Raw genomic sequence first — 14,677 nt, 5'->3', positions numbered from 1 at the left:
CTTTTTTAATTTTTTGAGGTAACTCCATACTGCTTCCACAGTGGGTGTACCAGTCTGCATTCCCAACAGCGCAAAACAGCTCACTTTTCTCCACATCCTCACCAGCACTTGTTGTTTGTTAATTTATTGATGAAATCCATTCTGACAGGTGTGAGATAGTATCTCATTGTGGTTTTGATGTGCATTTCTGTGATGATTAGTGATGTCGAGCATCTTTTTCATATGTCTGTTGGCCCTCCATATGTCCTCTTTAGAGAAGTGTTTATTCAGGTCCTTTGTCCATATTTTAATTGGGTTGCTTGTTTTTTGAGTGTTGAGTTTTGTCAGTACTTTATAAATTTTGGATATTAACTCCTTATCAGATATATTGGCAAATATATTCTCCCATTCTGTGGGCTGCCTTTTTATTTTGTTGATGATTTCCTTTGCTGTGCAAAAACATTCTTGAATGTTTGAATACTTTCCTTCCTTCTACCTACTTTGGGCTTTGTTTGTTGTTCTTTTTCAAGTTCCTTTAAGTGTAAAGTTAGATTGTTTATTTGAGCTTTTTCTTGTTTCTTGAGCTAGACCTGTAATGTTAGGAATTTCCCTCTTAGGATTGCTTTCCCAGTGTCCCACAGATTTTGGATTGTTGTGTCCTCATTTTCATTTGTTTGGAGGTATCTTTTATTTTTTCCTTGATCTTGTTGACCCATTCATTGCTTAATAACATGTTATTGAGTTACCATGCTTTTCCTTGTTTTTCAATGTTCTTGTGATTGATTTCTAGTTTCATAGCATTACAATAAGACAAGATGCTTGATGTAATTTCGATCTTCTTAAATTCATTGAGCCTTGTTTTGTATCCTATATGTGGCCTTAGAAAACATTCCATGTGTACTTGAAAAGTGTGTATATTCTGCTGCTTTGGGGTGAAATGCTCTGGGGATATCAGTTAAATCCATTTGATCTAATGTGTCATTCAAGGCCACTGTCTCCTTGTTGGTTTTCTGCTTGGACGATCTAGCAATTGAAGTCAATGAGGTGTTAAAATCCCCAACTATGATTGTACTTCTGTCAATCTCTCCCTTTATGTCCATCAAGATCTGCTTTATGTATTTATGTGCTCCTATGTTTGTGCAGAAATGTTTACTGGGGTTATATCCTCTTGTTACATTGTTCCCATTATCTTTATACAGTGTCCTTCTTTGTCTCTTACCATAGCCTTTGTTTAAAGTCTGTTTTTTTTTTTGGATATAGGGACTGTTACCCCACCTCTTTTTCTTTTCCATTTGCATGAAATATCTTTTTCCATCCTTTTATTTTTAGTTTGTGTGTATCTCCATCTGAGATGGGTCTCTTAGAGGCATCGAGTTTAGAGTAATGATTATAAGGATACTCAACAGCATGAAAAAAGATACAGAAACCATTAAAATGGACAAGTCAGAAATAAAAAATGCAATATCTGAAATAATACACTGAACATAATGAATAGTAAGTTAGATGAAGCAGATGACTGAATCAATGATTTGGAAGATGAGGTAGAAATGAATCACCCAGGCAGAGTAGCAAAAAGAAAAAAAGAATTCTTGAAAATGAGGACAGCTTAAGAAACATTTTGGACAACATGAAGTATAACAACATCAATGTCATGGGAATATCAGAAGGAGGAGAGAGTGAGCAAGAGATTGAGAACCTACTTGAAGAAATAATTACCCAAAACTTCCTTAATCTGGTGGAGGAAAAAGATATACAAGTCCAGGAAGCTCAGAGCATCCCAAACAAGTTGGACCCAAGGAGGATTACACCAAAACATACCATAATTAAAATGACAAGGCTTAAAGACAAGGAGAGAATCATAAAAGCCACAAGAGAAAAGCAGTTAGTTACCTACAAGGGAGCACCAGTTAGATGGATATCTGATTACTCAACACAAACATTTCAGGCCTGAAGGGAATGGCATGAAATATTCAAGGTGATGAAAAACAAGGATCTAAAACCAAGACTAGTTTACCCAGTAAGGCTATCATTTAAAATTGAAGGAGAAATGAGATTCCCAGAGGAAACAAAAAGCTAAAGAATTTGTGAACACCAAATCAGAATTTGTGAACACTGAAACAAGTGTTAAAAGGCTTGTTTTAAGAAGAAGAAAAAGAGAAAGAAAAAAATAGAGGAAAACAATCTAACAATAAAACAGCACTATATACATATCTATCAATGATCACCTTAAATATAAATAGCTCAAATGTTCCAACCAAAAGAAGGAGGGTAATGAATGTATAAGAAAGCAAAATCAAATGTTTGATGATTCATAGACTATTATGGTTTAATCAATGCTTGTTTTGTGGGTTTCTTTTTTAAAGAATGTAACTTTCTAATTGCTAAATATTTATTTAATTTTTACTCTGTATCTGTTTTCTTTGTAGATGTGGTAAAATATAAGGAATAATTTGCTTTCCATAGAATTAAGGGAAACACATCAAGGGGTATTATATTATATTATATTTACGACCTATTACCGTAAAAATTAAAAACAAAATAAATACAGCATTGGATTTCAAATGGAGGAACCATTTCCTCCTGATATTATTTTAGGACTTTTGATATCCTTTTCCCTGAAAAACAAATAAACTGTATGTCTTAAAACTTTACTCTCCAGGAACTTTCCCAAAAGAAAAAAAAAATGAAATAAAAAAAGAAATTTAAAAATACATTAACTGGCAGATGGTGCCAGGGAAAGACCTGCATCTAGAGGAGCTCAGGACTCTTGATGGAACGGAGACATCGATAATCAATTTATGACAATGGGTGCTGGGGTTTCGAGAAAAAAAACTTTTATAAGAATCCATGATTTTTCTTGTTCTTATTGCTGGTAGTGAACATTTAAGTAAAGTTAGGCTACCTTTCCCCTCAAAGTGAGTATTTAAAAGGTGTAATATAGTAAGAACATTCCTTCAGGTAATTCTATTGGGATTTTAACTTTGTCATCTTGTTTTGCCACATGGTTCTTAATTATGAATAGTGAGTATTTTGCCAAAACTATCTGCAGAGACAAGTTTGGGATTATTATAAAGTCCCTGAGATCTAATTTTGATATCAAAGATAGTGAATTTAATTTTATAAGTACACATTGATAAAACTTTATCTCTTCTTGAAGTTAATTAGTTTTTAATGAAACTTTAAACAACCCCAGCAGAGGACTAGCCAGGATTTCCATTTTTTAGACAATTTCATTTATAGTTTGCACCTGGGGTTTGCTTTTTATAGCTTTCTAACTTTTAAAATGCTCATTCACTTTTTGGTTCTGCATTATTAAACTTATATAAATATGGAAAATTAATAAGTTTGCAACAATATTAGATATCAGAAGTAAGCTACCTTGGAAATGTGTCTGCAAACTTAAATAAGCACAAGATAAAATTGAACAAGGACTCTGTAAATATAAAGGTTAGTAGTATTTTTCTTAATTGATATGTCTGTGTTTCTTAGGTAAAGACTAATTTTAAAAGAATATAATTACATGTAACTAAACTATACTTTTGTCATCATAAAAGCATAACCTATTTTTATTGATATATGTACCTGCATTGAAAATTTTCAAGGATTTTAGAAAGCCAGTATCTCCAAACAAGTATGTAATTCCCATTTGAAAGAATATTTTACTTTTTCAGATAATCATGTGACTGTTAATGGGTCAGTGTGTTATAAAATGATAACATGGCCAAAAGAATTAATATTCCTAAATTCTCATTACATGGAATAGAAAAATTATTATATAAAGATAATAGATTCACTATTTCTTCAGCTCTATGTAATATTATTTAACTTGTCCCATGTTTACTATAATAGTTACTTTTAAACCTTATTGGTTATTTTCACAATCTCCTTTTGCTTATCCTCATTTATTAATTCATATTTTATTTCTTAAAATATTTCATATATATTTAAAATTTTGAGTAAAAGATTTCAATATGTGAAGTTTTTTGTGATATAAATTTGTTTTGTTGTTTCTTCAGACTCACACTCACGTTGACCTTTTTCCTTCTGTGATCAAAACCTTGAAGTTGACTTTACATTTTTTCCGTTCCCTTACTACATCTGACCTTATCTTTCTTTGTCTCTACTGCCCTCGTCCCACTCAACTTCTATTCCACAACTCCCAGTTCCTGGGAATGAGCCCTGGCTCATCATTTCCCAAGGTCATAGGGTCGCCCCTCGCACCATCACTCAGACATCATGGTGGACCTCCATGCTTAACTGTTGCGGGACTGGGCAAAGTCCCTTCCATTCTCAGCTGACAATTACCATTTGGCCTGTCTTACTTTTCAGAAACTATCTGTTGTGTATTTGGTTGTTCCCTCTTCTCCAGTCTCTCGGCTTTATCATTGCTTTCCCATTTCTATCTTTAGAAACACTGATACCTGGTATGTTTTCGACTCTTTGTTTGTCTTAATCCACATGTATTTTAAACTTCATTCCATTTTACTATAAATATTATCCATGAGTTTTGCTCTCTGTTTAGGGGGCATTGGAGAGAGATTTAAATAATATATTGCTGTATGTTCTCAGATTCCCTTGGGGCAGTTTTATTTTTATGGCACCATCACTGACGTAACAAGGGACATCTTCATCCCAACATTGCTCCTTGCACACGTAGTGCCTGAATTCCAGTTTTCATACAGGCACTTGTCTGCAGGTTTACTTCATCTTTCATGTATCAAGAGGGCCTTTCTTACTTTGGGGCAGAAGGAGAGATTCCACAGAGTTCCTTCACCTCTGAGCCCAGCACCGCTGCCACTGTCTGACTGTGCCGTTGTTATCTGTCCTATTATCAGAAGTTTGAGTGTCCAAAAGTGATTTTGTAATGTTACCCACAAATCTTACCTTAACCAAGGTTCATAGTTTCCTTTCTAAGTGGAAAAGTAAACTCTTTGATGTCCTACTTCCAGGCAATTGTATCAACCTACATTTGTTATTAAAACTTTAGGCAGTCTTTCATAATAGAATCCCAAATTTAACCTTCTTTAGAACAAAACCCTTCTCAGTTAACACATATATGCATAAACATTCAAAAAAGGAAAATGTGTCTTTCTGTAGTGTACTAATTAAATGTTATTTCAGGAGATACATATACCAATAATTGTTTTTTTTAAATGTCTGATTTTGTTTGTTTTGTTGGAGGTTCCTTGCTGGGGTGGAATAGTGGCGAAGATCACTTGCTAGAAGAGAATGTTGATGAATACTAACACTGTAGTTTTTATTAAAAACAAATTGGCACCAAATTAATAGTAGACACACCAAAGATATTATAGGGTAGCATCAGATAGGGACACTGGCTTCAGAAGGACTGGGTTCTAATCATGACTTAAAAACTGTATAAACTTGGGATTTTACTAAACATTTCTATGCTTAGTAGCCTTATTTTTTCAAAGTGGGTAATAATAGTAAAAAGTCTGGGGCAGCCCTGGCTCTGTGGCTCAGTGGATGGAGCGCTGGCCTGCAGACTGAAAAGTCACCAGTTTGATTCCCAGTCAGAGCTCATGCCTGGGTTGTGAGCCAGGTCCCCAGTCGGGGGTGTGCAAGAGTCAACTGATTTATGTTTCTCTCCCACATGTTTCCCTCCCTCCTTCCTTTCCCCTCTCTCTAAAACAAATATATAAATCAAATCTTTAAAAAGCAAATTTGGGGTAGGTTAAGTAAGATAAAATAAAATGTGCATAAATAATTATTTGTGCATAATTAGTGATTATTAATTGGCACTTGTGAGAATAATGATGATAATGATGGTGATGGTGATGACTATGGCATAATACTGGGTTACTTCCCTAGTTAAGAACATATTTTTCTTATTAAGCTTTTGCATCAAAATAAATAAAATCATAAGATAAAATCATAATAAGAACATCTCATTTATTTTAAGGTAGACTTAAAACCCTCCTACTTTTTTAATTAAGAGTGAATAAATCATGGAGATTTTGTTACAGAAGAAAATAAAATGAAGCAGTTACTTTTGACTGAAATCTGTTGAATAAAACCCCTTCTGATCACTCCCTTTGCTAGCACCCAGAGAAAGTCTGTGTAGAAGGTGCATTAGGTGGAAAGTTTGTCACTGCTGATTATTAGTCTTTGGAAACCAGCAATATGTCCTCAGTCCTTTACTGGTGATGTTAAGTTGCTCTGACACTGCCCTTAAGACAATTGTGTCTTATCCGCAGAGTGACGGGGCAGGCACATGTTTGTTGAATATCACTGGCTTCACTGTGAGCAAAATTCCAAATGTAAACTGTCTCTACGTACTTTATTATTCACAGAATTTCAAGAATTCTGTGACTATTGCTCAGTGTACCAGTTAATTTTCTTTAAAACTCATGACTATTTTAAATACCAGCATGTATAGAAGGCTTTCACACCTGAGAACTAAAATAAAGTGGCTGTCAGCTGTTGCTTTGAACTACTGTGAATCCCCAGGACTTCATGAAAAATAAAAACAAACTTTTAGAGTGCAATATTTCATCATATTATTTACACATAATCCAGCAATCAGTTGAGAAAATAATTTGGAGTTGTTGGTATTTCTGCAAAGACAAAGTGGTGCAGAGAATTAGATAAAGAAAGAGGAATAATAAAGAATACAAAAATCCATACTTCACCTTTGTATCTGTGCATAAGAACTCCAGATGTTTACCTATGAGTGTTTCTTGAAACTGCACAAATCAGAATAGGCTGCTAATGGACTTAAATGTACAGTAACTTCTGGTACAGTACCTTTATGCATTATTTAGGAAGTTTTTATTTATTTATCATATTTGCTAAGAATATGCAGAGCAGACTAGATGCTACACAGAACATTTTATCTTAAAAATGAGAAAAATAAAGTTAACAATCTATGCCATCAATGCAGATTCTTTAAAATGCTCCTTCTTTCCAAATTACAAGTTCTTTTCATCTTTATCCTTATTTTACCTAACACTACCCTCCCGTGATTTTCTAAGAATACTAGTGCTTCTTAGAAAATCATATCCTCTTTGACTTCATACCTCCCTTAATCCTTGCTCCTCAATCATGTATCTTCAGGTCTTACTCGCAGAAATCCTTTTCCCTTTGCTTACTTCCTCATGTAAAATTCTTACCCGTTTGCTTACTGAATCTGTTCTGCTTTTGTTCTGCTATCACTTATAATCACAGTTCTGAAAAAAGGTTGGCACAAATTCTTCACCACCTCTTTGGGCTTTAACTATATGCAACTTCAATATTACACCCTGACATTTTCCTCAAATAAGGTATGTGCTTGAAACTCAGTGAAGAGCTCTAACATGCAAAGCTTAATTACCTTTTCTTAATTATCCTCCATTCTCAGGCACTTGGTTGTAATCAACATTGTTGGTCTACCACCAGTTTTGAAATGTTTCCCTCCCTTGGCTCTGATAATATTGAACTTTCTATTTTATTTTGTCTTTTAGTATTGGGATTCTGCTGCACATTTTTTCCCCAGAGACCGACCCCTTGCATTCTCAGCTTTCTTTCCTACTATTCTGCACTCTTCCTTGGCTGAGTCATCCAAACTTGCTGGCTACCTCTCTGTGGATAAGACCTCAAACCATTCTGAAGCCTAACCTGCCTCCTCAGTGATTTCTCTCATTCTTCCTTTTCTACTGATAGACAAAGTTTTCCAATATTTCAAATTGATTAGGCCATTTATATAACAAATGTTCAATAATTATTCATGGCAAATTTAGAATAAATTCTACATTTCTTAACCTGGGGGTCTAGAGACTCTATCTCTATGATTCAGGCTTAAACTACATTTTAAATATTTTTCTATAATCATTTTTCATACCTATCACAGGTTTCAACCCAAATTATTTCCATGTTCCTAGCATTTCTCATCCAAAACTTTGGTTTTGACATTCTCCTTGGCTGGAATATTCTTTCCACCCCTGAGTAAATGAACCTTCAACGTCCATTGCCAGTGGTAGAGATTCCAAAACAAACAAACAAACAAACAAACAAACAAACAAACAAAATGTCTTTGATCTCCATAGGAGGAGATGTTTCCTGTGTGACCATTCCACACTGGAAACATCTCTCATTTATTCTGACAACTGGAACATACCACCTTGATATCTGTAGTGTCTTATATCTGTGTGAGCACATGTCCATTTTCTCCACTTGACTGCCAATGACTTCCTGGTAGCATGGGTTTCTTTGTGGTTCTTTCAGGACACATGGCAAAGTGTTTCTTTGCATGTGGAGAGAGACTAGTTTAGTTAAAACCACAAGGGTCTAGAAGTTGAGGAAAATTAACTTTCTATCTTCTTCTAACACTTTTTAAAATGTGTTGCTTGAAGGAAAATTCTTTTTCAATTTCTTTAACTTCAAGGTTCTCTGGTAAAATGGAGATTATTTGACCTGTTTAATAGGTCTATTGTGAGTCTTGAGTGAAAACATGTAAAACACCTAAAAGACTACACGGCACAGAAAGAGAGCTCACTGTAATTATTATAGCTGAAAAGTAGCTATTCCTTAAATGAATAAATTACAGGAAAACTTTAAGTTAATTTTCAGTTTGACTGTCAAACTAGAATTTGGAGGAAAAAGAAGCTAAGGCTTTTATTCTACCCATATTTATTTCCCCAGGGGTAACAAATAGATCCAGAGAATGGGTGTCTTAGTTTTAAGTGTGCTATAATCTACAAAATAGATTATAAAATAAAATGCATATTTTTCTGTGCAAAGGCCTGTATCATTTTAATTTTGTGAACATCTTCCACAGACATTACCAGATTCTTATTACACACTTAAAATATTTTAATTGATTTACCTACAACTCTCACATGATTATATATATATATATATATATATACACTAGTTACTTCAAAATACCATGTAACCATTTATACTGTACCTTTATTTATAGCTGTTTATTGGACAGTTTAAAACCATGGTCATTTAATCCAGTGTTTAACTGAGTTATGTCTATATTTAAATCGATTAGAAAACTAATCAGGTTAAAACTTTAAAAATTCACTGTAGAAAAAAAAGGATAATAATTTTGTTTCTACTTCCCAGTTTTTCTTTCACACAATAATATCTCTTCTTAAAGATCACCTTTCTTTCTTATTTGAGAAAATTTGCATACTGACCTATTTTACCTCTTTTCTGTTTATTTGTGAACAGCTGGAATGCAAAATATGAATAAATAATGTAAAACTGACTCTTTTCCAGAACACCAAAAAGTTGATATAAAGATTTAAAGATCATTTAATTATATATTGCATTAGAATTATCTCTGACTTATACTTTCCCATTACTCAACAATGTAGTTTTAAGTAGAATTCACAAGAGACCAAGCAATGTACATAGTGCATCTTAAGGGTCATTGTTTCTATATTTAAACTTTAGTTCATCTTTTAATGTCTTTTAATTGTCTTTGCAACTGTCAAATATTGGTCTGTTAATGATGTGGATGGATATTCCCTTCTTGCCCTACATTGTGTACGAGAATCCATTTACCTCAAATTCTTCAAATTCCAAAAGTGACAGTGGTTTTGAAGAGGAGACTTAGGAGTCGAAGGAAGAGGGGGACTTTTGGGAAGGCCACTGCAGGCCCTCCTTGTTTTAGCCACCCATTGGCAGCCTGCTAGCCATAGTCCCAGCATGGCATTCATTCCTCCCCCTGCTCTAAATCAGAGACGTGTCCTTAGTCTCTGGACATTCTTGTTTGTGGAGGCACTAGATGCTGATTTTACAAGTTAAGAGATCCTGTGACTCTTGAAATACATTAAATACTATACTTTCTCTTGAGAAATCTGAAAAATAGACTGTTTTTTTTTTACTCTCTAGAAGATTTTGAAGATGTTCCAGCTTCAAAGAACGCTAAAGGTAAGCTTATTATCTTAAGTTCACTTATGAATTTTTTCCTCGAGACCATAATATTTCAGCTGCCTGTTTTATTTTAGTATTCTTGACCTAGCACTTACCTTTTCCTAAGCAATGTCTATGTGATAGACCTTTTTTAAACAAACAGCTTTTTCCATTGTTTGTGTGTATGTATCTTCATATATTGAAGTTACTAGTTGGACACTGATTTATTTACAAGTAATTTTTAGAAGCATTGATTCACCAATCTGCTTGCAAGAACAATATTTCAAAATGATTATATCACCAAGGATTAGGAGGATATTATTTGACAGCAGGAGAAGCACATAAATGTTCAAATATGAGTTTGACATATTTTTATTAAGAAAAATTAAGATAACTTGACTATATTAACAGCAATATAATAAAGAAAAGAGGAAAGGAAGGAATGAAAGGAGGGAGTGAAGGGAAGAAAGCCCCAAATCTCAGAAAAATCTTATACAACAAGATGCATGATTTTGAGTGGGTCTTTCCAGGACTAAAGTTCTTTATCTTTATTGCAAAGGTTTCAACTAATTTGATGCATTGTTCTCCCATCAAGAGTTCCTTGACTTCCTCGTTTGGCTTGTTATATAACAGATATTTTCTATTCTACTTCTCAACTTGCCTGTAGATAATAAAAGTTTGCCTAAGAGTTGTTCTTGCCATGAAAATGTAAATTCTGTGGCAGTGCCCAGAATTAATTAACAGTGTAGAAAATAGTCCTTTGAGAAAAGACACAAGGTACCTGAGTACCTGAGTCTTTTGAAAAATAATTTATACTTGTCTTAAAACAAATTATTGAGTACTGACTTTTTAGATATTTTAAGCAATTGAATTATTAAGAAAAACAACTCTTAATATGTTTTTGACTTCTACACCATTGCTTTCAAATTATTTTATACATGAATGACCTCGGAGTCTTTTTAAAATGAAGTAAGTCTGAGTTGGTGCGTAAGAACTACATTTGTATCAATTTCCCAAATAATGGTGAAACTACTGGTACACGGATCACACTTTGAGAAGAAAGGTTCTTAAACTTATTTAGAATTTGATAAAATCTAAAACCTAACTGTGGCAGATACCGGCCAGCAGTATCCATCTCTCCTGCGGATGCTCGTCGAAATACGAGAAAAACATACACAGAGACAACCAGGTCCTGTGGGGAAATAGGGACAGCAGGGCCACTCTCTCTAGTGGAGAGCATGCCATATCCATTCCCAAGCAGATTTTAATTGAGAATACAGACTTAGTTTGTGGATTCACAGTCTGGCAGAAAAGATCAAAAGAAGTAGGTGACTTACAAAGGTGCAGACAGAACCCCCGCTGTGATTCTGGGCAGAGGTTTGGGGTTTTAACATTTGAAAGGAGTAACAGAACTCAAAGGGCAGTTTTGATTTCCTGTCTATGCCTTTAGATTCTAATCTAATAACATCCTCCAGCAAATAGATCTCATAGGATCTTGCATATTCTATGTCCCAGGCCTGATTACCCCAGGGGTTCGCCATTTCTGGTCTGGGCTGCACCGCTCCTGCTATTTCCGCAGGCCTGAGTTAACAGAGAAGACAAAGGCAGCCAGGAGACTTGGATTTCTCACAAGGACTCAGGCTTTGACAAAGCCAAGGGGGCAGGGGTTGATGTCAATCACCCCTTCATATCCACAGCCCTGAGTCGCTCCCCTTAGGGCATTCCCACATGATCGCATCTGTCTTAGATTCATTCTCTTTATTAGAGAATTGTTACCTGTCATTGACTGCCGATCATGCAATGAGAGCCAGGCATTAGAACAGGCAGTGTTCATGCCAGGGAAATAAGTTTTGTCTCCTTAGTGGCTTCTGGTCTAGAGGTCTTTCACTCAGCCTAAGTCACGGGGGTTATAGCTTCCTGAGACCAGGCAGGGCAGTCCTCAACACCTAACTTTAGATGAAACACATACACACACATACTCACATCTGAACATTTTGGATTTTATAGGAACCCCACCTGCAAAGCCCAAGGAAACCATCTAAGAACCTCTAACCAGGAGAAAAATCATCCACCAGTCGATAAACACATATTACATATCACAACAGCAAACAGAGCCCTGCTTCAGATAAGAAAAGGAAAGGATTCAGAATTCCAGCCTGCTATTGTTATTTTTTTCATGGTGAGGGTAATCACTGAAAATGCATGGCTTCCCAAATCTAGAATTATTTTGACTAAAGGGATCATTTTACAACCAGATTCTACACTTACCACATTACAACTCTGAGCATCAAAGCTGTGTTTTAAGAAAGAAAAGGGGTCTACAGCCCTCACCCACCAGTGTCCAACATATCAGTAACTATTTGAACAGTTGCCTGTAGCATGCTACACTTTTCTTTCATTGGCTCCCTTCTATCACTGGCTCTTAGCCATCAAAGTCCATAGTACAAGGCTGAACATAGTCTGAGTGAGAATCTAAAGTATATTGTAAGAAGGGCAAGTAGTTCCTGTGCCTTTCCGTACTGTTGAGATATTTACAGTCCCCTACATATTTGTTATGTAATCACTGTAAATGTAAAAGTCACATTCTTCCATATTTTTTTCTTCTTCCATATTTTTGATCCACTAGAAGAAGCTGAAGATGTGTCTTCCACAAAGAAGCAAAAAAGTAAGTTTACGATTAGATTAAAACTGTTAAATGAATCTATATTAAAGATGGTAAATATAAATTGAAACTGAAAACTCTCTGAAGAGAAGTATTAGAATAAAAAGATTTTTAGCACAGACCTGAAGAAGAGCATGAAGAATAAAAATGGGCCATCTATATTTCAAAGAGAAGGTCATCACTTTTTGAGTCAGGCAAAGGCACAAATTTGGAGGAATTACAAAGTAATGATTTGTGTGGCATTTCCTGTAAACCGTTCTACACAGCTCTTATCCTGAGTACTTCTGCTGAATCTGTGCTTAAATGTGTGTTACAGTCCGCTTTATAAAAAAGACAGTCAAAGTGATATGCTGAACTTTCTGTACATCAAAAGGAAAATAATAGGTCTAGGTCATCAATTGAAAGTTCTTTTTGATTTCTTTAGATATATGGTAGGCTCTTAATATTCAATTTTGGGGATCATTGATTTTGTAATGTAATCAATATTCACATGCAATTGCAAAATTTAGTATCCAAGATTCTCATTATTCCACTACTTCCAAATTAGACATTTTGCTTCAGATGGTAAAGCAATGTCATCTGAATACCAATTTTCAATTCACATATGCATTAAAATTGTTGCTGGACAGGCAGAATAAAAGAATTAATTTTAAAAATAGGTATAATTAGAGTTTGGTTTACATAATGTTTTAAAGTAAAGAATAGACATTTATCTTAGGAAATGATGCCAGTGTTCTCTGGGTTCTACAAAGCTTCTTGAATGTGTTTCTGTGGGAAATTACAAAAATGTCATCTACATTAACAAATGCCTTCTACTCTACATAGTATGTGATTTGTTGAATAAATATTAAGTGCCTACTATGCCCCAAGCTCTGTTTAGATATTAGAAATACTTATTATAACCATTCAAATTACTGGGTTGTGAGAAATATAGGAAAACAATCAGTCTTAACACTTTGAGATATTGTTGCAAAATACACAAAGTCGATCTAGGCATGTTTCTGATTTATACAGCAACACTTCCCCAATTGTTTACCTACTGGTAATAATTTGTGGCTATCTCACATAAACACTTAAAATTTATTTCATAAATATGAGAGGTACCCAAAAGAAAACAGAATTATCTTAGGACAGAAGGCCCGTTGTGGTACCGGCTTCCTGCACTAGGTGAGTGTTCTAGGAACCCATCTGTATCAGTGCACCAGCTCATGATGTGAGAGGCTGCATTCAGCTTCATTGAATTGTTTTGAAGTCTATCTTTCACCACATTTGATCATTTCATGCTGGGTGATTTTCAAGTGCACCTGCCCACACTGCACTGAGTGTTCAGCAGTTTTCAACCCAAAATGGTACAACTCCCCTGCCTACCCTCCCTATTCACCAGATCTTGCCCAAGCAACATTTTTGTTTGTTTTCCTGGTTGAAAAAGACCTCAAAGGGAAATGTTTTGCCAATGTGGAAGAGGTAAAGCAAAAATATAAAACAGCAGAAGCACTAAAAGGCATCAAAATCAACAAGTTCAAAAACTGTTTTGAGCAGTGGAAGAAACGTCTCAATAGATGTATTGCATCAAATGGGGAGTGCTTTGAAGTGGCTGAAGTTTAAATATATAAGAATAAATACACAATGTTTTAATAAATAAAATCTGTTTCTTGGAGTTCCCCTCTTGTAAGTATTAAAGCATAATTTAGTAAGATAGTTAGAGGATATCTATGTCAATTTCATGGTTGGGATATTGCATTATGATTTTGCAAAGATGTTTCCATTAGGGGGAAACTGGCTGAGGGACACATGGGATTCCTCTGCATTATTTCTTGTAATTGTATGTGATTCTTCAATGACCTCAAAATAAAAAGTTTAACTAAAAACAAACAATTCAATGTTTTTAGTAAAAAGCAGACTTATACATAGTAAAATAATATTTTCTATTTTCATCTTACTATGAAGTAGTCCTATAGCCTGATATCCATGTGCCTTTTATATGTTCTAAAATTTGCAGATATAGTGATATTTTTTAATTAATGGCCTATTCAACATCAATTAAATAAGTCTGTCAGAACAGAACCAATCTCTGACTTGTTCAATCTCTGACTCTCTGAACCTTGTTCAGCTAGAAGGTAGCTTATCTTGGATGAACTCTTCTCCTTTTAGCGAGGGTGCTCCCATTTCTCC

The 14,677-nt window shown here is 34.8% G+C and overlaps 1 protein-coding gene across 1 annotated transcript in view; it reads left to right on the top strand.

Moving 5' to 3' along the window:
- Positions 1 to 14,677, top strand: part of LOC114493836 (triadin-like) — a 97,812-nt gene that overhangs the window by 79,577 nt on the left and 3,558 nt on the right. The window contains exons 19-20 of the mRNA XM_036022605.1: positions 9,823 to 9,861; positions 12,467 to 12,508. Coding sequence (XP_035878498.1) covers positions 9,823 to 9,861; positions 12,467 to 12,508 — 81 coding nt within the window. The remainder of the gene's footprint in view (positions 1 to 9,822; positions 9,862 to 12,466; positions 12,509 to 14,677) is intronic.

This window comes from Phyllostomus discolor, chromosome 4 (genome assembly GCF_004126475.2).
Source record: "Phyllostomus discolor isolate MPI-MPIP mPhyDis1 chromosome 4, mPhyDis1.pri.v3, whole genome shotgun sequence".
NCBI lineage: Eukaryota > Metazoa > Chordata > Mammalia > Chiroptera > Phyllostomidae > Phyllostomus > Phyllostomus discolor.
This window is presented reverse-complemented; position numbering and strand designations above follow the sequence as displayed.